The sequence below is a fragment of the Capricornis sumatraensis genome, chromosome 4 (assembly GCF_032405125.1).
Source record: "Capricornis sumatraensis isolate serow.1 chromosome 4, serow.2, whole genome shotgun sequence".
In the NCBI taxonomy this organism is placed as follows: domain Eukaryota; kingdom Metazoa; phylum Chordata; class Mammalia; order Artiodactyla; family Bovidae; genus Capricornis; species Capricornis sumatraensis.
This window is the reverse complement of record NC_091072.1, coordinates 80,260,820-80,287,465: the sequence shown is the minus strand read 5'-3', so window position 1 is coordinate 80,287,465 and position 26,646 is coordinate 80,260,820. Positions and strand designations below refer to the sequence as shown.

Genomic DNA, 26,646 nt, shown 5'->3' with positions numbered 1-26,646 from the left:
TAAGTTGGAGGTAGAGTGAAAATGACAAGGTAACACTTTAAGTGCTCTCCAGCTTTATGATTCTACGTTTTTCTAGAATACGACGTGTGTGTGTGTATATATGTATACACACACACATATATAAATATATATATGCTGCTTCTATTTAAAAAAGCCAAAAGAATGTCATATTTCACACCCACATTTCTTTAATCCCCATATTCTGCAAGCTACTCTGCTAGCACAGTTTCCTTTCATATTCTATAGACTATAACGGGAATAGATTATTGTATTCCAGGACCGACTTTAGACACTACTAACACTCAAGATACCCCTGAAAAGGTCTCTGGATGGGACTAATAGGAGTAATATTTCATAACACAAACATAAGCAAAACTTCTCTGAGGCAGGTATTCAACCACACTTCCCAGAGGAATGAAGTTTTTCCCTTTTCCTAGCACACCAAGAATCTTTTTCTGAAAACATCACATTATTTATGGCATCATTTCTCTATTCAAAAGTTGACTGTCATGTAGAGAAAATATTATTTAAGGGCTGTTTCTCAGATTTGCCACAGAACTCAAATTAGTGTTGAGTATAAATACTATTTGAGTATACAATTATGAATTACTGATTTTATTCTTCAGTTTATCTTTACATTTCTAATAGGAATTTCTTATCCAGAGCAAGGAGATAGTTCTTTCCTTAGAACAGATTCAGAATTAACTATCAAATCAAGAAGATATGTTTTTACTTATGACTTGTTTTGTTGTAAGTGGGTATTTATGGCATGCTTTTCCAAATACTTGAATTTAAAAGAAACTTTCAAAAGTAAATTTAAGGCATACAGGTAGTTTATTTCACAAATAGCCACTGTTTACCTGTGCATGAATAATCATCAATTCTGATGTATCCAGTTTTGCAGATGCACATGAAGGAACCCGGGGTGTTGACACACATCGTGTTCTCACGACAGTAATGGCGCCCTTCGGCACACTCATCAACGTCTGTGAAGAAAAAGCAGGGCAAGAGGTCAGCCATGGCAAATATTACAGTTTTTCTACAATTTTCTTTGGTGGTGAGAGGGCCAAAGTTACTAATTGAGAATAATTTTTAAAATGTATTCAAAGTATCTCTTTTAATAGAAACCTTTAATATTGAAATGACAGAAACTATAATATTTTTTCCTAAAAGCTCTTGTTGGAGTTTAAAATATATCTTTTTATTCCAACTTGCATCATTCTAAAATATATTTCAAAATATCCAGCCCATTCATCTACCTTAGATAGAATGATAAAATTAATCAGAACGTAGAGATTGGGCTGCCTTCAATCACTGAGCATACCATATATTATTTTTTGATGCATTGGCTATTCTGTACACTTGGGGAGGCCCTGAAAGAGGTAAATAAAATATTCAATAAACACCAGAACTTGAAAATCTTCAAGATACGAAACCAACAACATGTAGTTTATTAGAAATATAGCTATCCCAGTAAGTGTTGAACAGAAATGAAATTACAGTGTAGAGCCTGATATAAAAAAGAAGCTGTAAAACAGCAAAATAAGATAACATATTGAAGAACTTATTTATATTCTAAGAATTGTTTTCTTGGTATTGCTTAATGTGTCTGAAGAAAATATTAATGCTCTAAGGATTTAGTGCAAACTAATAATCTAATTTTGTTCAATTATAATGAGGTTAAGGCTATGGCTAGAGGCCACTATTCATTTATTCCCTCTTTCAGTGAATATTTATGTTCTCCCTTCCTGTTCCAAGCATTGTTCTGGGGTTTACTGATGAAAACAGAAGGGCATGGGTAAGGTAAGATGTGTCTTCAAGGATCTCCCATCTAGAAGGGAAGTAGACCTCACTTCTAGAAGGGAAGTAGATCAAAGAATCACAGTGAGTGTGGCACGCTGACAACAAAGATTGGCACAAGATAGTGGGCAAGGCCTGGGACAAGACCCTGAATCTCAGCTCAGCATTGTTGCTGCTAGGATGCTGGGGTAAGCCCCACATGCTTGTGTGAGAGAGGACTTATGAGTTCTTGGGGGAAAAAATGCCTCACTGATCTGAGAAACTCTTTACAACTTAGAGCTTTATTAAAGCAGAATATTTATGCTTTTCTCATGTGGCTCAACTGGTAAAGAATCCGCCTGCAATGCAGGAGACCTGGACTCTATTCCTGGGTTGGGAAGATCCTCTGGAGAAGGGAACAGCTACCTACTCCAGTATTCTGGCCTGGAGAATCCCATGGACAGTATATAGCCCATGGGGTCACAAAGAGTTGGACACCATTGAGCAAATTCCACTCACTTTCACGTAGACCATTAAGTTTCAAACATTTATTAGCAATCACTAATCTGTCTGTCAAAAATAAGAAATAACTATATGCATACACGCTGTTTAATTCACAATAGGCTGGGTTTCACATGCATTTGCTCAAAGAACTCAAATAACCTGTTGACGTAGATAGAATGAGCTTAACTATTACCTCCACAGAAAGGTTAAAGGACTTTCCTTAAGTCATAGAGATAATTAATTGGCAGATAAAAGCATGTGAACCTAGGTCTTTTGAATTGCTCCAACCACAAGCTTTCTTAAGTCTGTATTAAGATGAAAGAAACGTCTTAGTCTAGTTCACAAGTGGGTTTACCAGGTATACTTTGCTGGTCATAACCTCCTGCCAGGGACTCTGGTCCCTTGGATCCTGCCATATCTCACTGCATATTTCATGTATACTTCTGATTATTCCTTCTCTGACTCCAAGGAGCTCTTCTTCCTCTGTTTGCCAGGTGAATGCTGGTGTCTCCTGGGGTCTGTCCCTGACCTGTTTTCTCTCTCTCCACTCTGTGCAATTATATAAATTGTTATGGCATCACTACCACGTGAAGTGATTCTTTAAAACATTTTATTTTATATTGGAGTACAGCTGATTCACAATGTTGGATAGTTTCAGGTGGACAGCAGAGGGGCTCAGCCATTCATATACACATTCTCCACCAAACCCCCTTCAATCCAGGCTGCCACATAACACTAAGCAGAGTTTCCTGTGCTATACAGTAGGACCTTGTCATACTCCAAGTTTGAGTGAAGAAACCTGCAAGTGCAAAGCCATAATAAGCACTAATAAGTACTAATTGGGAAGAATGTGAATTTTAACAATAAAACTGTCCCCATTTTATAGTTTCTCTCTGCATGGAACATAAAGCATTTTACAGGTATTTTATCATTATGTAGCACTCTTTATTAAGGGCCTTAATGCATTGACCAGGCAAGGTGCTTCTCCTCTAGAAGTCTACTTTCTCAAATCCTTGTGGTGAAGCCACAAAGTAACACTGACCTCATCTGTACTATTAAAAGAAATGAATCAATTATAGGGGAGAACTTGATGACCCCACACTACAAAAGTCATGGCATTCATATAAACTCAATTCTGCTTCCTGAGAGTGTCAAAAGAAGCAGCTGACAAGTCTCTCAGGCAGCTATATTTTAGAGGTAGAGGACCACTGGCAATCATCTGGGCTAACTACTTATTTTACAGATGAAAAAACTGAAGTTTAGAGAGACACAATTTTCCATTCAACTTCTAAAAGAAAGTCAACACAGTAAATTACAAGCAGCATACAAAGCCCTTCCCAGTTTGGCCATCATTTTCCTGACTTTACATTCTATGACCTCACTCTTTCTTCATTCTCAGTGTCCTGGCCACACCGAGCTTCAGGTCATTTCTCGAAGGGGCCATGCTCTTTCATACTTAGGTGCTTTTTCCTATGTCATTCTCTCGTCTCCTTCTCTCCCTGTCACCACCTCAGTGGGTCTTGTCTGCCAATCAATTCACCCTTCAAGAATCTGTTTAACTATCTCTCTGTGAAAACTTCCCTAATGAAGTAAAATGTTCCCTATGTAATACTCCCTTGGAACTTTGCAAATGTTTCCATTAAAGATATATCCACTTTATCTTTATTAATTTTTGCAGGCTTCTTTTTCCCAATAAGTCAAATATACTCCTGAAGTGCAGGGACCATCTATTTGTGTTTCTTAACTCTGGCTACAAATTATACTTAAGTGAAAGTGAAGTTGCTCAGTTGTGTCTGACTCTTTGCGACCCTGTGGACTGTAGCCTGCCAGGCTCCTCTGTCTTTGGGATTCTCCAGGCAAGAATACTGGAGTGGGTTGCCATTTCCTTCTCCAGGGGATCTTCCCGACCCAGGGATTGAACCTGGGTCTCCCACATTGCAGGCAGATGCTTTACTCTCTGAGCCACCAGGGAATCCCATACTTAAAAGCATCCCAGAGATGCTTTTAAAAACCATTAGTTTTTGTGCTGACTTCCTAATTCTCACTCCAAATTCTTATTTGTCTGTAATAGAACACACACATTATATTATTTTTAATCTTCTCTTTGAAGAATTTAATGTAGGGTTCAGCAGAATTTTTCAGTAAAGAACCAGATAGTAAATATTTTAGGCTTTGGGGGTCCATATGATCTCTGTTGCAACTACTTAACTTCTGTTATTGCAGCATGAAGGCAACCATAGACAATATGTAAATGAATGAGCCTGACAATGTTCCAATAAAGCTTTATTTATAAAATAGGAAGGTGAATCAGATTTGGCCCACAGGCCATAGTTTGATAAACCCTTGTTTAATGCATAATCAGAGTTAAGGATCACTCAGAAGGACCATGATGGCAAAGTAGCAGGGCATGAGGTTAACCTCCTGCAACAAACACATTAAAAATACAGCCACATACAGGAATTTTCACAGAGAGTCAACTAGAAACTGGAGAAGATCTCTTACACAATCAAAGCTGCAGGAAAGCTCTCCACATAATGAGGTTGAACAGAAAAGAAAAATAAAAAGGCATTAGGACAGTACTGGCATCTCTGAGAAGCATCTGTAAAGGCGAGAAACTCCACATGTAGCCCCTTGTCCTAGAGGACCCCTTTCCAGCTAAGAGGTCAGCTGGCACTAGAAGGGCCTGGACTTTGCTCATGAGGAGTGTGTGCATGCTGCCTTGCTAGTAATCATGGAAGAGAGAGACAGAACAGACGGCTGCCCCCTCACCACAGTCCCAAGCACCTGAAATGTGTGCCAGGCAGGGCTGCTAGCACTCCATGACTAGGTGTTAACTTGGAGGGAACTCAGCTTAGCTGCACAGAGACAGCCCAGGGGGCCTGGGGAGTGGTTCAGGTTGAACCTTAAAGCCCACTGTCAGCACAGCATGCACATGGCAGGTGTGGGACTGGCATTGGAGCCATTATCAGTGCTCATACAGGTGGAGTTGGGTCCAGCTGTGGCACACTGTGGGCTCACATATGAAGGGAGCAGGTCTGGCCTTGAAGCCCATCATAAGGGCTCATAGGGTGAGGAGAGGTCTGGTTGCAGTGGACTTTTTCAGGTGGCACCAGATAAATGCATATCTTGAGTGGACAGCCCTGGGGAGGAGATATAGCAGCTCATTTCCAGATAGAGCCTTCTGGTTCCACCCATATCATCACACAGTTTGCAGCCAGATCTGGGGCACGCAAGACCTGGGAGAGGTCTGCCACAGAGGCAGTCAAGACTCCAGGAAGCAGCATAACCACCTTGATTCCTGCAGCCAGAGAATCCTATTCCCCAGCACCAACCCACTTCACACCACAGCCTAGAACTAGCTCTGGGGCAAAAAGTGGAGAAAGGGAGGCAACCTTGGGCTACTTCTGGGCAAAACCATGGATGCCTACACGGGCAGCACATAGGTTCACTGAGTCTCTTACTTCACTGGTCACATCCTTTGGGACAGAGCAAACCTTTAAGGGCAACAGAGACCTACTGAATCTGACTCTCAGGGCTTTTACTCCAAAAACTGGGGAGCAGATCCTGCCCCTGACAGGGCTGTGACAGCTACAGAGTAAAGAGGCCTTGTCCAACATCAGTGCAGTCTCTGGATACTGCAACACCAGTTGTAACCCCTATCAAAGGGATAATGGCCAACATAGCCTGAGAAAGGATGTGGTTGACATCCACATCAAAAACAGCCCTTCCAACGAAAATATTGGAATAATGCAGTTTACACAGGGATGATCCCACATGAAAACAACCCTTCTGGATCACAGTGGATAATGGTTTATCCTAAATTCATAGAGTTACAGACTGTTAAGCAAAATGAAACAGCAGAGGAACTCCTCCCAATTAAAAGAACAACAGAAATCTTCAAAAGAACAAAGAACAAAGCAAACATCACCAGTCTTCTTAGTCTAGACCCTTAGTTCAAAAAGGAGGCAACAAAAATGCTAAAGGAATTAAGGTGATCAATAGAAATGCAGACAACTGAAACAGGGAACTAGAAACTATAAACAGGAACCAATCAAAATTAGACAACTGCTAAGCTAAAGATCAATCTAGAAGTAATGAATAGCAGATTGAAAGACACGGAAGAAAGATTAAGTGATCTAGATGATAGAATAATTCAAACACCAAATCATAACAGCAGACATAATACAAATGGAAAAACAAAGAAAGAAAGAAAAGACCAACGTAGGAGATCGATGGAATAACATAAAGCATGACAACCTATGTATAGCAGGGATTCCAGAAGGAGAAGAGAGAGAAAATGGGCTTGAAAATGTATTTAAGGAAATCATAGCTGAAAACTTCCCCAATCTAAAGAAGAAAACCGATACCAAGGAATAAGAAGCACAGAGGGTCCCAAACAGACTCACCCCAAAACATACTGTAATTAAAACAGAATGAACTAAAGATAAAGAGAGATTCTAAAGGCAGCACGAGAAAAAGGATCCGTTACAATGGAACCCTTACAAGGATATCAGCTGATTTCTCTGCAAAAACTTTGCAGGCCAGAAGGGTGTGTCTCGATATATTCAGTCTTGAAAAAACCTGCCACCTAATATACTCTACCCAGCAAGATTATCACTGCAAATAAAAGGTGAGATAAAGGATTTCTCCGACAAGAAAAACGGAAAGAACACAGCAATGCTATACTTACTCAAAATAAATATTGAAAGCTCTTCTTTAAAAAGAAAAAAGGGAAGAATCTATAGGAAAGCAAAACTCACAACAGGAAAGATAAATACATAAAAATACACGAGATCTATAGGATAATATAAAGCATGGCTACCTATGCATAGTAGGGGTTCCAGAAGGATATAAGAGAAAGATGGACTGAAAATATATTTGAAGACATTATTGCTGAAAACTTCCCAAATCTAAAGAAAACATAACTATCATCTTCAGTAAAATACTGAAGATCACTTAAGCCAGTGTATAAGTTAAAAAAAAAAAAATTGTAAAGGCAGTATAACTATAATTAACAGTAAAAGGATAAACATGAAGATGTAAAACAGGACATCAAAATCACAAAATATGAGGGAGAGGAGTAAAAAACTTCGTTCTTTTAGAATGTGTTTGAACTTTCATGACTATGTCTAAAGCAAGTAGATATAGTCATGGATCAACACACTTAAAAACCAGGGTAACCAAAATCAAAACCATACAATAGATTGACAAAAATCAAACAGTAAAGAACTCAGGCAAAATACAAAAGAAAGCCATCAAACAACAAAAAGAAAAAGAAAGGAACAAGAATACAAAATGGACCTGGAAAAAAGCGTTTAAGATGGAAATAAGTACTTTACTTTAAAGAGCAATGGACTACATGTGCACTAAGCGCAGGCGGAGGCGGGCCGGTGCACTAAGTGCGGCCGAGAGCTACCCCACGTCCGAAGTCAGGGACAGCGGACCAGAGCACCAGGCTGCAACGGCACAGGAACGGCTGGGAGGAGCCATCCCGCGGTCCAAGGTCAGGGGTGGCGGCCGAGAGGAGCTACCCCACGTCCGAGGTCAGTGGCAGCCGTGAGGACACACCCTGCGTCCGAGGTCAGGGCGGCGGCCGGGAAGAGCTACCCAGCGTCTGAGGCCTGGGGCGGTGACCCTGAGGAGCCACCCCGAGCCCGAGGCCAGGGCCGGCGGCTGGGAGGACCAACCTGAGGAGTGGTGGCTACGCAGGCACAGGAGGGCCTAGAGGAGCTATCCCACGTTGAAGGTCAGGAACGGCGGTGGTAAGGAGATACCCCTCGTCCAAGGTAAGGAGCAGTGGCTGTGCTTTGCTGGAGCAGCCATGAAGAAATACCCCATGCCCAAGGTAAGAGAAACCCAAGTAAGATGGTAGGTGTTGCAAGAGCGCGTCAGAGGGCAGACACACTGAAACCATACTCACAGAAAACTAGTCAATCTAATCACACTAGGACCACAGCCTTGTCTAACTCAATGAAACTAAGCCATGCCAGCAGGGCAACCCAAGACGGGTGGGTCATGGTGGAGAGATCTGACAGAATGTGGTCCACTGGAGAAGGGAATGGCAAGCCACTTCAGTATTCTTGCCTTGAGAACCCCATGAATAGTATGAAAAGGCAAAATGATAGGATACTGAAAGAGGAACTCGCCAGGTCATTAGGTGCCCAATATGCTACTGGAGATCAGTGGAGAAATAACTCCAGAAAGAATGAAGGGATGGAGCCAAAGCAAAAATAATACCCAGTTGTGGATGTGACTGGTGACAGAAGCAAGATCCGATGCTGTAAAGAGCAATATTGCATAGGAACCTGAAATGTCAGGTCCATGAATCAAGGCAAATTGGAAATGGTCAAACAAGAGATGGCAAGGGTGAACGTTGACAATCTAGGAATCAGTGAACTACAATGAACTGGAATGGGTGAATTTAACTCAGATGACCATTATATCTGCTACTGTGGACAGGAATCCCTCAGAAGAAATGGAGTAGCCATCATGGTCAACAAAAGAGTCTGAAATGCAGTACTTGGATGCAATCTCAAAAACGACAGAATGATCTCTGTTTGTCTCCAATGCAAACCATTCAATATCACAGTTATCCAAGTCTATGCCCCAACCAGTAACGCTGAAGGAACTGAAGTTGAACTGTTTTATGAAGACCTACAAGACCTTTTAGAACTAACACCCCAAAAAGATGTCCTTTTCATTATAGGGGACTGGAATGCAAAGGTAGGAAGTCAAGAAACACCTGGAGTAACAGGCAAATTTGGCCTTGGAATGTGGAATGAAGCAGGGCAAAGACTAATAGAGTTTTGTCTGAAAATGCACTGGTCATAGCAAACACCCTCTTCCAACAACACAAGAGAAGACTCTACACATGGATATCACCAGATGGTCAACACTGAAATCAGATTGATTATATTCTTTGCAGCCAAAGATGGAGAAGCTCTATACAGTCAACAAAAACAAGACCAGGAGCTGACTGTGGCTCAGATCATGAACTCCTTATTACCAAATTCAGAGTCAAATTGAAGAAAATAGGGAAAACTGCTAGACCATTCAGGTATGACCTAAATCAAATCCCTTATGATTATACAGTGGAAGTGAGAAATAGATGTAAGGGCCTAGTTCTGATAGATAAGAGAGCCTGATGAACTATGGACTGAGGTTCGTGACACTGTACAGGAGACAGGGATCAAGACCATCCCCATGGAAAAGAAATGCAAAAAAGCAAAATGGCTGTCTGGGGAGGACTTACAAACAGCTGTGAAAAGACGAGAGGCAAAAAGCAAAGGAGAAAAGGAAAGATATAAGCATCTGAATGCAGAGTTCCAAAGAATAGCAAGAAGAGGTAAGAAGCCTTCTTCAGCGATCAATGCAAAGAAATAGAGGAAAACAACAGAATGGAAAAGACTAGAGATCTCTTCAAGAAAATTAGAGATACCAAGGGAACATTTCATGCAAAGATGGGCTTGATAAAGGACAGAAATGGTATGGACCTAATAGAAGCAGAAGATATTAAGAAGAGGTGGCAAGAATACACGGAAGAACTGTACAAAAAAGATATTCATGACCCAGATAATCATGATGATGTGATCACTCATCTAGAGCCAGACATTTGGAATGTGAAGTCAAGTGGGCCTTAGAAAGCATCACTATGAACAAAGCTAGTGGAGGTGATGAAATTCCAGTTGAGCTATTTCAAATCCTGAAAGATGATGCTGTGAAAGTGCAGCACTCAATATGCCAGCAAATTTGGAAAATTCAGCAGTGGCCACAGGACTGGAAAAGGTCAGTTTTCATTCCAATTCCAAAGAAAGGCAATGCCAAAGAATGCTCAAACTACCGCACAATTGCACTCATCTCACATGCTAGTAAAGTAATGCTCAAAATTCTCCAAGCCAGACTTCAGCAATACGTGAACCGTGAACTCCCTGATATTCAAGCTGGTTTTAGAAAGGGCAGAGGAACCAGAGATCAAATTGCCAATATCCGCTGGATCACTGAAAAAGCAAGAGAGTTCCAGAAAAACATCTATTTCTGCTTTATTGACTATGCCAAAGCCTTTGACTGTGTGGATCACAACAAAGTGTGGAAAATTCTTCAAGTGATGGGAATACCAGACCACCTGACCTGCCTCTTGAGAAATCTGTATGAAGGTCAGGAAGCAACAGTTAGAATTGGACATGGAAAAACAGACTGGTTCCAAATAGGAAAAGGAGAACGTCAAGGCTGTATATTGTCACCCTGCTTATTTAACTTATATGCAGAGTACATCATGAGAAACGCTGGACTGGAAGAAGCACAAGCTGGAATCAAGATTGCCGGGAGAAATATCAATAACCTGAGATATGCAGATGACACCACCCTTATGGCAGAAAGTGAAGAGGAGCTAAAAAGCCTCTTGATGAAAGTGAAAGAAGAGAGCGAAAAAGTTGGCTTAAAGCTCAACATTCAGAAAACGAAGATCATGGCATCCGGTCCCATCACTTCATGGGAAATAGATGGGGAAACAGTAGAAACAGTGTCAGACTTTATTTTTGGGGGCTCCAAAATCACTGCAGATGGTGACTGCAGCCATGAAATTAAAAGACGCTTGCTCCTTGGAAGAAAAGTTATGAACAACCTAGATAGCATATTGAAAAGCAGAGACATTACTTTGCCGACTAAGGTCCTTCTAGTCAAGGCTATGGTTTTTCCAGTGGTCATGTATGGATGTGAGAGTTGGACTGTGAAGAAGGCTGAGTGCCGAAGAATTGATGCTTTTGAACTGTGGTGTTGGAGAAGACTCTTGAGAGTCCCTTGGACTGCAAGGAGACCCAATCAGTCCATTCTGAAGGAGATCAACCCTGGGATTTCTTTGGAAGGAATGATGCTAAAGCTGAAGCTCCAGTACTTTGGCCACCTCATGCAAAGAGGTGACTCATTGGAAAAGACTCTGATGCTGGGAGGGATTGGGGGCAGGAGGAGAAGGGGAGGACAGAGGATGAGATGGCTGGATGGCATTACGGACTCGACAGACGTGAGTCTGAGTGAACTCCGGGAGATGGTGATGGACAGGGAGGCCTGGCATGCTGTGATTCATGGGGTTGCAAAGAGTCGGACACGACTGAGCTACTGAACTGAACTGAAATGTGCCTAACAAAAGATACAGAGTGGCAGATTAGATTAAAACACAAGAATCTACAACATGCTGCCTATGAGAGACTCACTTTAGGGCAAAAGACACATAGGTTGAAAGTGAAGGGATGGAAAAAAATTTCATACGAATGGAAATGACAAAAAAGAGGGGGTAGCAATACTCATCTCAGAGGACATAGACTTTTTAAAAAAGTCCATAAAGAAAGGTAAAGAAGGACATTATATAATAAATGAATCAATACAAGGAGAGGATATTACATTCATTAACATACAGGCACCCAATATAGGAGGACCTAAATACATAAACAGAGGTAAAGGGAGAAATTAACAGGAATACAATTGAAGGAGAACTTAATGCCTCACTGATATCAATGGACTTCCAGACAGAAAATCTTTAGGTAAGAGAGGTCCTAAATGACGCAATACACTAACTGGACTTAATTCATGTTTACAGGGCAGTACAAAAAAATCAGAATATGCATTCATCTCAAGCACACATGGAGCACTATCTAGCCCTGCTACTTCTGTATGTTTGCACTGGTCTGTAAGGCAAGTAGGGCTTCCCAAGTGGTGCTAGTGGTAAAGAACAAGCCTACCAATGCAGGAGACCTCAGACGTGGGTTCTGAGTCAGGAAGATCCCCTGGAGGAGTGCATGGCAACCCACTCAGGTACTCTTGCCTGGAGAATTCCATGGACAGAGGAACCTGGCGGGCTACAGACAGGGTCTCAAAGAGTCAGACACAACTGAAGTCACTCAGCACACATGCATGCATAAGAAAAGGATCATGTTCAATTACAGCCTAAAAAATCAAATTGCAAGCACCCTGGGGTAATATGATGAAAATTCATTTGCTTCCAGAGTTTTAGGATCATAATAGGACTCATATGGGATTATTAATGGGCTCAGCTGTACCAAAGGACTTTAAATATGCTTCTATGAGAGAGCAAAGTTTCTGTTCAGTCACTAAGTTGTGTCTGACTCTTTGTGGCCCCATAGACTACAGCACACCAGGCTTCTCTGTTCTTCACTGAGAGGTCCATTTATTGCATGAGACAAAAAGACAAATTCTAACTGGAGAAATAACACTTAAATTATAATGTTATGAGGTGATGCATATCAGAAACATATACAATGTGCCTTTAATAAGGAGTAACTATTTTTAAAACTGTTTGTATGTTCTGAGAATCAATTAATTTAGACCACATTTAGGAATTTATATTTAGTGATATAAATAATTTTATAACTATTCCCTACCCCCTCAGCGATCAAGGCAAAGAAATAGAGGAAAACATTGGAATGGAAAAGACTAGAGATCTCTTCAAGAAAATTAGAGATACCAAGGGAACATTCCATGCAAAGATGGGCTCAATAAAGGAAAGAAATGGCATGTACCTGACAGAAGGAGAAGATATTAAGAAGAGGTGGCAGGAATACATAGAAGAACTGTACAAAAAAAAAATCTTCATGACTCAGATAACTATGATGGTGTGATCACTCACCTAGAGCCAGACATCCTGGAATGTGAAGTCAAGTGGGCCTTAGAAAGCATAACTACGAACAAAGCTAGTGGAGGTGATAGAATTCCAGTTGAGCTATTTCAAAACCTACAAGATGATGTTGTGAAACCGCTGCACTCAATATGTCAGCAAATTTGGAAAACTCAGTAGTGGCCACAGGACTGGAAAAGGTCCGTTTTCATTCCAATCCCAAAGAAAGGCAATGCCAAAGAATGTTCAAACTACTGCACAATTGCACTCATGTTACACGCTTGTAAAGTAATGCTCAGAATGCTCCAAACCAGGGTTCAGCAATACGTGAACCAGGAATTTCCAGATGTTCAAGCTGATTTTAGAAAAGGCAGAGGAACGAGAGATCAAACTACCAACATCTGGTGGATCATCGAAAAAGCAAGAGAGTTCCAGAGAAACATTGATCTCTGCTTTATTGACTATGCCAAAGCCTTTGACTGTGTGGATCACCATAAACTGTGGAAAATTCAGAAAAAGATGAGACCACCTGACCTGCCTCTTGAGAAAGTTATATATGCAGGTCAGGGAGCAACAGTTAGAACTGGACATGGAACAACAGACTGGTTCCGAATAGGAAAAGGAGTACACCAAGGCTGTCACCGTGCTTATTTAACTCATATGAAGGGTACATCATGAGAAATGCTGGGCTGGATAAAGCACAAGCTGGAATCAAGATTGCCAGGAGAAATACCATTAACCTCAGATATGCAGATGACACCACCCTCACGGCAGGAAGTGAAGAAGAACTAAAGAGCCTCTTTCTGAATGTGAAAGAGGAGAGTGAAAAAGTTTGCTTAAAGCTCAACATTCAGAAAACTAAGACCATGACATCTGATCCTATCACTTCAAGGCAAATAGATGAGGAAACAGCGGCTGACTTTATTTTTTTGGTCTCCAAAATCACTGCAGATGGTGACTGCAGCCATGAAATTAAAAGATGCTTACTCCTTGGAAAGAAAGTAATGATCAACCTAGACAGCATATTGAAGAGCAGAGACATTACTTTGCCAACAGTTGTCTGTCTGTTCAAGGGTATGGTTTTTCCAGTGGTCATGTATGGATGTGAGAGCTGGACTATATGAAAGCTGAGCACCAAAGAATTGATGCTTTTGAACTGTTATGTTGTAGAAGACTCCTGAGAGTCCCTTAGACTGCAAGTAGATCCAACCAGTCTATCCTAAAGGATCTCAATCCTGGGTGTTCACTGGAAGAACTGATGTTGAAGCTGAAACTCCAGTACTTTGGCCACCTGATGTAAAGAGCTGACTCTTTGGAAAAGACCCTGATGCTGGGAAAGATTGAGGGCAGGAGGAGAAGGGGATGATAGAGGATGAGATGGTTGGATGGCATCACTTACTCAATGGACAGGAGTTTGTTTAAACTCTAGGAATTGGTGATGGACAGGGAGGCCTGGTGTGGTGCAGTTCGTGGGGTTGCAAAGAGTCGGAAACGACTGAGCAACTGAACTGAATTGAACTGATTCCCTACCTCAACTTGAGGAGTTGATAATGAAATTATCTTTAAGAAGCCAGGACATATAATATTTACATGAATAACAATGTGAGGCCCTATATGCTAAGTGCCAAAAGAAAACAAAAAAAGAATGGTTGTTGACTAAGGACAGGCAACCAAAGAATCTGTGTGGTATGTCAGGACATGAGGTGGCTTTTGAAGAAGTAGGTTTAAAGTGACTGATTTAGAGTTTCCTGTCAAACAGAGGTGTTCAAACAGTACTGTAAAGATTCAAGTCTGGTGTAGGCAGCAGAGGCAGCAAAAATACGAAATATTGAGAAACAAGATTCCATTTGAATGGAGTTTGTGCAGGAAAAAAAAAGAAATACATTTATGGGATAAGACATAAATACATTTATGGGAGACACAATAAAAATGGATTTAAATGCCCAACAAATATAAGAAAGGCATCTTCTTTGCTCTGATATGAAGACATTAAAGCATTTGGAAGGAGGAAGGTGGGGAAGTAGCAGAGAAAAATACACCTCACAAAAGTTGGTAAGGTACAATTGTGGAATTATTAAGAAAGATATAATTAAGGTGAGGAGAATGTTCATGAATAAATAAAAGTTGTAGTCTCAGTTGGTTACTAAATCTAAAGTAACTCCTCCCCAGCCCCAGTTGCACCGTATTACTTGTCAGGGTCTAAAAGTATCCTAGCAAGTTATTGTTAATATACCTGTGAAGTGAAAGTAGCTCAGTCATGTCCGACTCTTTGGACTATACAGTCCATGGAATTCTCCAGGCCAAAATACTCGAGTGGGTAGCCATTCCCTTCTCCAGGGAATCTTCCCAACCCAGGGATCGAACCGAGGTCTCCCGGGTAGATTCTTTACCAGCTGAGCCACCAGGGAAGCCTTAATATGTCAGTAGTTTATATTTATTGGAATATGAATTTCAGGAGGATAGAGCGTTTGTTTTAGAACAATGGCTGGCCCTCACTAAATATCTGCTGAATGAATCAAAGGATCCTTTCATGGTTTTTCATCTGGAAGGAGAAAAGATAACTTTCCTTGTTTACACTGGCTTGATCTGGACCTCAGTTTGGCAGATGCGAATCCTTTGTCTTCTCAGGACACTCTACAGGCATTTACTTAGACGTGGGCTTTTTGTATGAACAGTGAACATAAGCCACGGTGGTGAAATATTCTTGTATCATGGAAAACACACTGCGGTGGGAATAAAGAAGCCTGGATTCTAGTCTTTGACTCTATTATAAGCAAAACAGGCACTTCATTTCACTGGACCTTAATTTAATCATCTATAAGACAAAGGCTAGGGATTTTCAAATCATTACCAGCCCACACACTTCACAGTTCTAACAAAGAGAACATGATCTGCAGGCTTGCACTGAAAAATCTGATTCTCTAGAATTCTGGAGGACATACAATCATACTCTACCAAACTTAAAAAGCAGAAGCAAACTGTGTTTCTTATACTTGAAAAACTTCTCTTGCCCCAGGGATAATTCAAGCTGAGCTATTTTACGAACAGGAATTTATAAATTCCCTTTTATTCTATCTGAAAGCTAAGGCTGACTTTGTAATTATTCAGAATCACAGATTTTCAGACCTGAAAGGAAACTTTAGAAATCATCTAACCTAATCCCAGTCACTTACAATTGGAGAAATGGAGATGCCAGAGACAAATTAAAGAGGTGGCAGAGATCAGTCAGATGATAAACTTTTCATGAGCCAAATTAAAAAATTTAGACTTCATCCTATAGGAATTGGGAAAGGTTTTAGGAGAGGGTTAATTTAATCAGATCTGTGTTTCTGAAAGATCCCTCTAGTACAAGTTTACATGGCTTCTGAGTGACAGTCAAAATGAGAATACTGTTCTCAGACCACAGGTCCCAAGTTAATCTTCCTTTTGGCCATACACTAGTCTCCACATTAACCTTGGAGGCAGTGGGCACTCAGGTACGCCGTCCTTTCACTTAGGTATTTCTGCCACACCATCCAGCTACCCATATGTTCTGCCTTGCATGTCACTGGTGCCATTTTTTATATAGAGCATGGTGTATTTCTAAAGCCATAGTATTCTCAATACTGTCCTGTAAGCGGAGTATGTCAGTATGTTAATAAACCCTAACGCCTTGCATAGCCAATAAGATCTTGAAGTCATACAGCTCAACAGCTCAAGAATTCCTTATATTGAAAAATAACAGATCAGTATGGGTTATTATTAGGTCTTGGCTCACCAGCTGTGAAAAATTAGCTTGGTAAAGTTGGCAAAGAGATCAATAATTTAATTCATAAAACAAGAAAAAGCCTAAGTTCTGAGAAATGTAATTCTGGAAAGAGATTTGAAAGTAACATTTGGGAAGATAAGAGTATTTTTAAAAACAAAAAATTTGCAAGTAAAAGTAGGCAGCTTAGTGAAAAATCAGTAAAGAATAAATTAAAATGTGATTTACAAATAAACTAACATTTCAAGGAATTGCTAGCAATCATGTTTTAAAGTCAGTAGCATTACTGAGTTTGTTTACCAAATATTAACTTTTATGCACTGAAAACTATACCTATGTTACTAAAACACGTAACTTTTTGACCTCTCAAAATAGTAGCCATATGTTTCCTCCATTCATTTTTTAGAATTCATTCATTGTAAACTGTATGGTATATTCTTTAAGATGAGTAACATCACTAGCATTATATCAGTTTTTTTGCTACAGTTAACAAAATATATTACTCCAATCTTTGGGATTTCTGACTTTGTATCTATAGCTTCCCATGTGACTCAATGGTAAAGAATTTGCCTGCCAAGCAGGAGAGACAGGTTCAGTCCATGGGTCAGGAAGATTCCCAGGAGGAAATGGCAACCCACTCCAGTATTCTTGCTTGTGAAATCCCATGAAGAAAGTAGCCTGGTGGGCTACAGTCTATGAAGTCACAAAAGAGTTGGACACAACTTTGCAACTGACCAACAATCTATTTAAACATTCACACACACACACACACACATATATAGAGACAGACAGACAGAGACAAAGAGACAGAAGCAGAGAGAGGCAGATACAGAGAGAGAGATAAAGACAAGCAGTAGGAAAATCTGAGACAAGGCTGAGAGTGACTGGAGAAGTCAAGGCTGAAGAAGACTCTTGAAAGAGGATTGACTGGTTTAACTCATTTAGGATTGATCACCTTGCAGTCCAAGGGACTCTCAAGAGTCTTCTCTAACACCACATTTCAAAAGTCTCAATTCTTTGGCACTCAGCTTTCTTTATAGTCCAACTCTCACATCCATACATGACTACTGGAAAAACTATAGCTTTGACTCAACAGACCTTTGTCAGAAAAGTGATGTTTCTGATTTTTAATATGATGTCTAGGTTTGTCATAGCTTTTCTTCCAAGAAACAAGCATCTTTTAATTTCATGGCTGCAGTTACCATCTGCAGTGATTTTGGAGCCCAAGAAAAAAGCCTATCACTGTTTTCATTTTGTCCCCATCTATTTGCCATGAAGTGATGGGACCGGATGCCATGATCTTAGCTTCCTGTATGTTAAGTTTTAAGACAACTTTTTCACTCTCCTCTTTCACTTTCATCAAGAGGCTCTTTAGTTCCACTTCACTTTCTGCCATTAGAGTGGTATCATCTGCATATCTGAGGTTGTTGATGTTTCTCCTGGAATCTTGATTCCAGCTTGTGTTTCATCCAGCCCAGCATTTCACATGATGTAGTCTGCATGTAAGTTAAATAAGCAGGGTGACAATAAACGGCCTTGATGTACTCCTTTTCCGATTTTGAACTCATCAGTTGTTTCATGTTTGGTTCTGTTTCTTCTTGACCTACATACAGGTGTCTCAGTAGACAGGAAAGGTGGTCTGGTACTTCTGTGTCTTTAAGGATTTTCCAGTTTGTTATGATCCACATAGTCAAAGGCTTTAGTGTAGTCAATGAAGCAAAAGCAGATGCTTTTCTAGAATTCTCTGCTTTCTTCATAATCCAACAAATGTTGGCAATTTGATCTCCGGTTCCTCCACTTTTTGTAAACCCCACTTGTACATCTGGAAGTTCACATACTGCTGAAGCCTAGCTTGAAGGATTTTGAGCATAACCTTACAGGCATATGAAGTGAGTGCAACTGTCTATTCTGGTTGAATATGGAGAGATAGTGGCAGATTAAAAAAAAAATACATGGGATCTAAAACTGACTGCACTCTGGAACTAACCAGATACAGATGAGGGAAGGAAAGTCTCAAGGATAACATCTTCCTTTTCAGCAACTGAGTGGACTTGTCCCGTGGGGAACTGAAGGAATCCATCTGGGTAACAGAGGAGTATGGCTTCACACATGTTTATTTTGAGTTGCATATGACACATGCAAGTAAAAATGTCCAAGAGGCAGTCAGATATGTGGATCTCCTCTAGAGATCAGGAGAGAGGATAGGACTAAAGACCAAGATCTGAGAGTCCTAAGAACGGAGAAGGTAATTAAAGACATGGTGTTAGACATCAACACCTGAGAGAGAGGGTGGAGAATAAGGAAAGAAAAATTAAGATGGAACCCTGGGGAACTTCAATATTCAAGGAGTGGGCAAGTAAAGAAAAGAGACAGAAAGACTGCTCAGAGAAGTAGCAGTGAAGTTAAAAGCGTGTTGGAAGTAAAGGAATGTTGAAATAGTGGCAACTATCACCTTTTCAACACACCTTCTCTGTTTGGGGAACCCTTGTCTCACAGACAAGATGAAGTCACAACTCTAGTTTTCAGCATAGGTGGCACCTAGAATGTAGACCTGCAGCCTAGGACAGAAAATCCGGGGCAAGCATTTCGATTCAGAAGAGAACTCCTGACTAAGCAGGTTGTGAGATCTCCTAGTGAGCACGGTGGAGAAGGTATACAGCACTTAGGACAGGTCAGCGCACGGTGAAGAAGGTATACAGCACTTAGGACCGGTCAGCGCACGGTGGAGAAGGTATACAGCACTTAGGACTGGTCAGCTTCCAGAGCCCAGTCCCCGTGTCAGCATTTGTGTGAGTTGTGTGCTGAAAGCAAGAAGCAGAGATAGTGGGATTTGTACCCAGATGAGACAGGAGCTGTCTTGGCTTAACATCATCTAAAGCTGTCCTCCCACATATATTGTAAGCCACCTAACATCCTTCAATCTATTCCTTTTCTGCTTAAACTTCCAGAATGGATTCTGTTGTTTGCAAATCTGACCCCTGATCAATACAATGTGCTCTCATGAAGACAAGGTAAATAAGTGTTTGAAGGAGGGAATGATCAAGAGAATTAATTGCTGCCTACAGGTCAAGCAAGATACGGACTGAAAGATGTCTGATTTAACAATATAGACATGATCAGTGACTTTGGTGAGAGCAGCTAGAAAGGGACATGGGTGTACACGCCACCTGTGGCAGATTCATGTTGATGTATGGCAAAACCAATACAATATTGTAATTAGCCTCCAATTAAAATAAATAAATTTATGTTTAAAAAAAAAGAAAGGGACATGGGATAAAAAGTCTAGACTGAAGTGGGTTAAGGAGAGCAGCTGACATGAAGAAATAATGACAGTGAAAACACATCACATCTTAAAGAAATTTGGCTATAAAGAAGGGGGACAATAACACAAGAACTAGAAGAGGAAGTGGGTTAATGAAGAAATGTAATGTTCACTCTTTTTCTTTTTTTTGGGCTATAGTTGCCTTACAATGCTGTCTTATTTTCTGCTGTACCACAAAGTGAATCAACTAAGTGTATGCATGTATACCTCTCCCTCCTGGACCTCTCTTCCACTCTCCCCTCATCCCAGCCATCTAGGTTATCAGAGAGACAGGAAGGAATAACAACAAAGAAGTTGAGAACCAAGTTTGGGAGGATACTAGATGGAGCAAGCTTCCTCTGAAGACAGGAAGAGATGAGATTCAGCACTGAGATGGACTCCTGACTCCCAGGGGTAAGAGTATCTATTCCGTTGGTGGGAGGAGAGGAAGAAAGGGTGTGTGTAAAGAAGGTGGTTGTAATGAGAGCAGGAGGATGAGGAAGTTACTGTTTCCATTTCCGGTATGGTTGGTAAAGAAGTTATTGGCGGAGAATAAGAGAATGGCAGAGTCAAAGGTCCTCAGGGAGTAGTGAAGGTCTGTGATACGCATTGTAAGCATGAGAGGAAACTGAGCTGGGATGCAGATGCAGTACCAAGCGGGGCGCAGCATGCAGCTGGCGCTGGTAACCGCCCACACACAGCGGTCCAAGTGGGCCACTTGACATTTTCGTAACACTTTGATTCTTACCATGCATGTTATAGACATTATATGTTAATTATCACAGTAACCTTGTGACCTAGGGAGAACAAATACTCCTTTTTAAAAGCCGAGGAACATGCTCCAAGGTGAGAAGTTTCTCAAATGTTTGTTGTATGCCACTGGTTGGCAAATTGAGAGAAGAATCACTCCATGTAACCCACTGTTCATCCGTGAGCTGGCCTCTATCTTTGCAGTGTAACCTACCAACATACCTGGATATAAGCCTCTTGTTGCAGAAGAACACAAAAACATACCTTTGCTCTCTCTTATCTGCCAGTCTAAACTGGATTCACCTGTCAAGGCCCAGATGAAGTCCCAATTCCTTCACAGTGTCTCCTGAGCCTTTTCGGCCACAGGGAGTCCATCTGTCTCTACTTTTGCACTTTTTATCTGTGCTACTTAGTAGCTGTTTTGGCTGAATCCAACCTGCTTGAAACTAAGAAAGGGTCCTACTCATTTGAAACATTGCCTTGTCATGTTGGATTTGAAAATTCATCAAGATGAACAGCATTCATTCCAAGAAGGCAGATTAGTATTTTTAAATATTAAAAACTAGTTTAACAAATATATGTTTATTTTGCCAACAACCAGTCATTACAATATCCAAATTGTTGCTCAGTAAGAATTAATCTAAACATAATATAATATCAGTGCTCATGAAAGATACAAAGCCAGTCCAATTTCCAATTGTTTATACATAAATCACTGACTAAATGGCATTGCTAAATTTGACAATTTTAATCAATGTTTAATGCTGTTTAGGAAGTATGACCTCATAACAACTCAGTATAAACAAACATATATGTTTTAAAATTTTAGTCGCATATCTTTACTATTATACTCTTATTTAAGGAAATAACAGTATAAAAATCTGTTTAAAAACATATTTTTTCATATTAAAGAAAAACTACTTGGAGGGGACTGAAAATGGAATCAAAAGTAAAAATGAAAATATTCTTACATATTATCAAAATATTAGGGATCTATTTTTGTATCATGCTAAATAATGAGATACAATTTAGAACCACGTGTCCTTACCTTTTTTAAGAGTAGCACCAATTTCCTAATGATTCCTTGTGTACAAACACACAAAGCTCTTTTTGCTCTGGAATAGTCTTTTGCCCAAATAAGCGAAGTCCTTCACCACATATATCTCTCACTCTTTTATGGCATTTAATTTGTGCTTCTCACAATCCACAGCTACTGTCTCCTAAAAATTCCTATTTCTTTTCATAACATTAATAATAAAAATAACATTTATTCCTATATCTGGTTGCTTTGACCATGCCATTTGATTTTTCCTCACAGTATTACATATTGTCACAACTGATTCCAAACAAATTTTAGATCATTGAATCAAAGTCAGAATCTGTGTAATTCTTAGGTATTTCTAGCTATACTGATTTCTGCCATTAACCATGCTCAAACTTCCATTTCCTATCTCCAAGCTGTTTTCCCTTGCTGCTCATGAATAACCTTATTTTATATTGAGGTTCCTTTTGAAACTCATGAATATATGATGAGAGGAAGAGATTTGTAAGAGGAGAGTTAATAGTTGTGTCTCATTTCAAACAAACATTTGTTAATTGGCTTCAACACTTTTAACAAATATAACTAAAACATACGACTTAGATTTCTTGAAAGGCAAGATAGAGCTGGTATTTATAGTTTAATCTCTAAGTTAAAACTGACCTTAAACTTAAAGAAGTTGCAAAATAGACTTTTCCCATCAATTTAAATTTTAATCCTCCTACACTGTTGGTGAGAATGTAAATTTGTGCAGACACTATGGATAACAGTATGGAGGTACCTTAAAAAACTAAAAACAGAATACCATATGATCCAGTATCCTCTCTCCTGGGCATATATCTAGAGAAAACCATAATTCTAAAAGATAAATTCACCCCAATATTCATTGCAGCAATATTTACAATAGCCGGGACATGGAAGCAAGCTAAATGTCCATGATAGAGGAAAGGATAAATAAAGATGTAGTACAAATATACAATGGAATATTGCTTTTGTTTAGTTGCTAAGTCTTATCCTACTCTTTGCAACTTCATGGACTGCAGGCCACCAGACTCCTCTGTCCTTGTTATATTCCAGGCAAGAATACTAGAAGAGGTTGCCACTTCTTTCTCCAGGGGATCTTCCAAACCCAGGGATTGAACCCGAGTCTCCTGCATTAGCAGGCAGATTCTTTATCACTGAACCACCACAGAAATCCATATAATGGAATATTACTCAACCATAGAAAAGAATGAAATAATGCCATTTGCAGCAAAGTAGGTGAACCTAGGGGCTTCTCTAGTGCTCAGACAGTAAAGAATCCTCCTGCAATGCAAGAGAATCAAGTTCCATCCTTAAGTTGGGAAGATCCCCTGGAGAAGGGAATGGCAACCCACTTTAGTATTCTTGCCTGGAGAATGCCATGGACAGAGGAGTCTGGCAACTATGGTCCAAAGGGTCACAAAGAGTCAGACATGACTGAAGCGACTAAGCATGCACACACGGATGAACCTGGAGATTGTCACACCAAGTGAAGTCAGAAAGAGGAAGACAAATGCTTACATGTGAAATCTAAAAAAAACAAGAACCAAAAAAACAGTACAAATCAAGTTATATACAAAACAGAAATAGTTACAGATGTAGAAAATAAACTTATGGTTACCAGGGTTAACTGGGAGAGAGATAAATTGGGAGATTGGGATTGGCATATATACACCACTGTATATAAAATAGGTACCTTAATAAGGACATACGGTATAGCCCCGGGAACTCTACTTGATTCTCTGTAATGGCCTACATGGGAAAAGAATCTAACAAAGAATGGATATATGAATATGTATGTCTGATTCACTTTGTTGTACAGCAGAAACTAAAACAATATTGTAAATTAGCTATACTTTTTAAAATGAATTTTAAAAATTATTAATCATATGATGCGTCACATATCACTTCAAATGGATACTTTTCAAGGGTTTTTTCAAAAATGATTTTTGTTTATGTAATAAAAAACTGATGAAGAACTACTGCTTCACAAAAGACACCTGCAGCTGATTTTGCTTAATTCTAAGCATTTTCTCCTAACATTAATAAATAAGTATATATACATATAATGATCAAGCATTTAAACCTGCCACTCATTTACAGAAAAATAACATAAATTCCTATGTTTACATTTAAAGTTTTACCACGTAATTTGCAAAATGAGGACAAATTTTACAAACTCTATATCCAAAAACTGGTTTGAATTTTATTAATTTGGCATAAAGTGGTTTGTTTCCAGAAATAATCTATACTAAATTAGTTACTGAAGTAGCTAAAGATCTCATTATAAATGCCTTAAAATATAAGACATCATAATACAGACTCTAAAAGTATTGCTGTCTCAACTTTCCAATAAACTAATAATATAATATCTTCAGTTCAGTTCAGCCACTCAGTCATATCTGACTTCTTGCAACCCCATGGACTGCAGCATGCCAGGCTTCCCTGTCCATCACTAACTCCCAGAGCTTGCTCAAACTCATGTCTATTGAGTCAGTGATGCCATCCATCCATCTCATATTCTGTCATCCCCTTCTGCTCCCGCCTTCAATCTTTCCCAGCATCAAGGTCTTTTCAGATGAGTCAGTTCTTCACATCAGGTGGCCAAAGTATTGGAGTTTCAGCTGCAGCATCAGTCCTTCCAATGAATATTTAGGACTGATTTCCTTTGGGATGGACTGGTTGGATCCCCTTGCTCTCAAGGGACTCTCAGGAGTCTTCTCCAACACCACAGTTCAAAAGCATCAATTCTTCGGCACTCAGCTTTCTTTATGGTTCAACTCTCACATCTATACATGACTATTAGAAAACCATAGCTTTGACTAGATGGACCTTTGTTAGCAAAGTAATGACTCTGCTGTTTAATATGTTGTCTAGGTTTGGTCATAGCTTTTCTTCAAAGGAGCAAGTGTCTTTTAATTTCATAACTGCAGTCACTATCTTCAGTGATTTTGGAGACCAAAAATAAATAAATAAATAAAGTATCTCACTGTTTCCATTGTTTCCTCATCTATTTGCCATGAAGTAATGGGACTGGATGCCATGATCTTAGTTTTCTCAATGTTAGGTTTTAAGCCAACTTTTTCACTCTCTCTTTCACTTTCATCAAGAGGCTCTTTAGTTCTTCACTTTCTGCCATAAGGGTGGTATCTGCATATCTGAGGTTATTGATATTTCTCCCAGCAATCTTGATTCCTGCTTTTGCTTCATTCAGCCTAGCATTTCTCATGATGTACTCTGCATATAAGTTAAATAAGCAAGGTGACAATATACCGGCTTGATGTACTCGTTTCCCAATTTGGAACCAGTTTGTTGTTTCATGTCCAGTTCAACTGTTGCTTCTTGACCTTCATACAGATTTCTCAGTAGACACAGGCAAAGTGGTCTGGTATTCCCATCTCTTTAAGAATTCTCCACAGTTTGTTGTTAATATCTTAGTTTGCTAGTAATATCTTAGTTCCCCAAATAAATTCATGTTGCATGAATGACTGACAAACTGGTAGTAATAAATATATGTGTAAAACACAAGTTCAATGCTAAATCTTACCAAAGACTTATTTTTCTGTAAGGCATTTTCACATACTTAATCTTATTTAACCTTCCTTCCCCAACAAACTCATTAGACAATTTCTCCCTGTTTAATAGGTGAGGTGACTGACTCAGATTTATTAAGTGATTTGCACACATTCCCAGTTAGTAAATGATTTGATCATATAAATCTTTTACACTCATTTGTCTATTAAATCCTCAAATTTCTTCTGACATTTTTTAAAAAAATACAGCTATATACACATCTAAATCTTTAAAATATCCATCTGGGTACCAGAATAACTCTTAATGCACAAGGAGTTCTACAAAATAAGTATTTGTTCTAATTGACTTTTCAGCATTGACAAGTAAAAGGGTGTTCTTAATTTTGCTCCTTTTAAAGAAGTTGCTGGAACTTTACTGGTGGTCCAGTGGATAAGAATCCCCCTGTCAATTCAGGGACTTGGGTTCAATCCCTGGTCAGGAATATCCCACATGCCACAGGGCAACTAAGCCTGTGTGCTATAACTACAAAGCCTGTGTGCCCTAGAACTCATGTTCTGTAACAAGAGAAGCCACTTCAATGAGAAGTCCATTCACTGCAACCAGACAAAGCTCACATGCAACAGCAAAGACCCAGCACAATCAAGAATAAATAAATAAAATGTTAAAAGGCTCTCATACACAAACTACAAAATTCTCAAGATACCACATAGCAGCTTTTTCAGTCATCGCAACATGTTCAGAATTACCAAAAAAGTGGGAATAAAGAAAACCTATGGCTGATTTATGTTGCTGTTTGGTAAAAACCAACACAATACTATTAAGCAATTATCTTTCAATTAAAAATTGAAATAAATTTGAAAAAAAATTGAAAATAAATTTGAAAAAAAGAAAAACCAGGAAAAAAAGATTTTCACCTACTTTGTTTGTTCTTTGGAATGTAGGTCCTACAGAAGCCTTATTTCCATATTTATGAGAGTTTGCCCCCTTCCCCATCATCATATTATGTTTCTCTCATCACAGAGCTAAACCAGCACAAAGGTCTAGGCAGCCCTTACAAGCTTATACATAACCCCCTCCCTCCTCAACTCTGGCATAAGACCAAAAGCCCTCAAAAGAATTCAATAATACAAACAGACACTGGGGATAGACATCATGTTCACCTATAGCCATGTTCCTATTCTTTACTTAGTTTAAAACAGTGGTTCTCAATCAGGAGCAATTTTGCCTTCCCAGGGAAATTTGGCAATGTCCAGAGACATTTTTGATTATCACAACTGGAAGTTGGGAGATGGACAGGTGTGCTACTGGTATCTAATGGGAAAAGACCAGGGATGATGTTAAACATCCCA

General features: G+C 39.6%; 1 protein-coding gene across 1 annotated transcript in view; it reads right to left on the bottom strand.

Moving 5' to 3' along the window:
* Positions 1–26,646, bottom strand: part of NELL2 (neural EGFL like 2) — a 388,326-nt gene that overhangs the window by 163,331 nt on the left and 198,349 nt on the right. Inside the window, exon 14 of the mRNA XM_068970314.1 lies at positions 861–986. Within this exon, the coding sequence (XP_068826415.1) occupies positions 861–986 (126 nt within the window). The remainder of the gene's footprint in view (positions 1–860; positions 987–26,646) is intronic.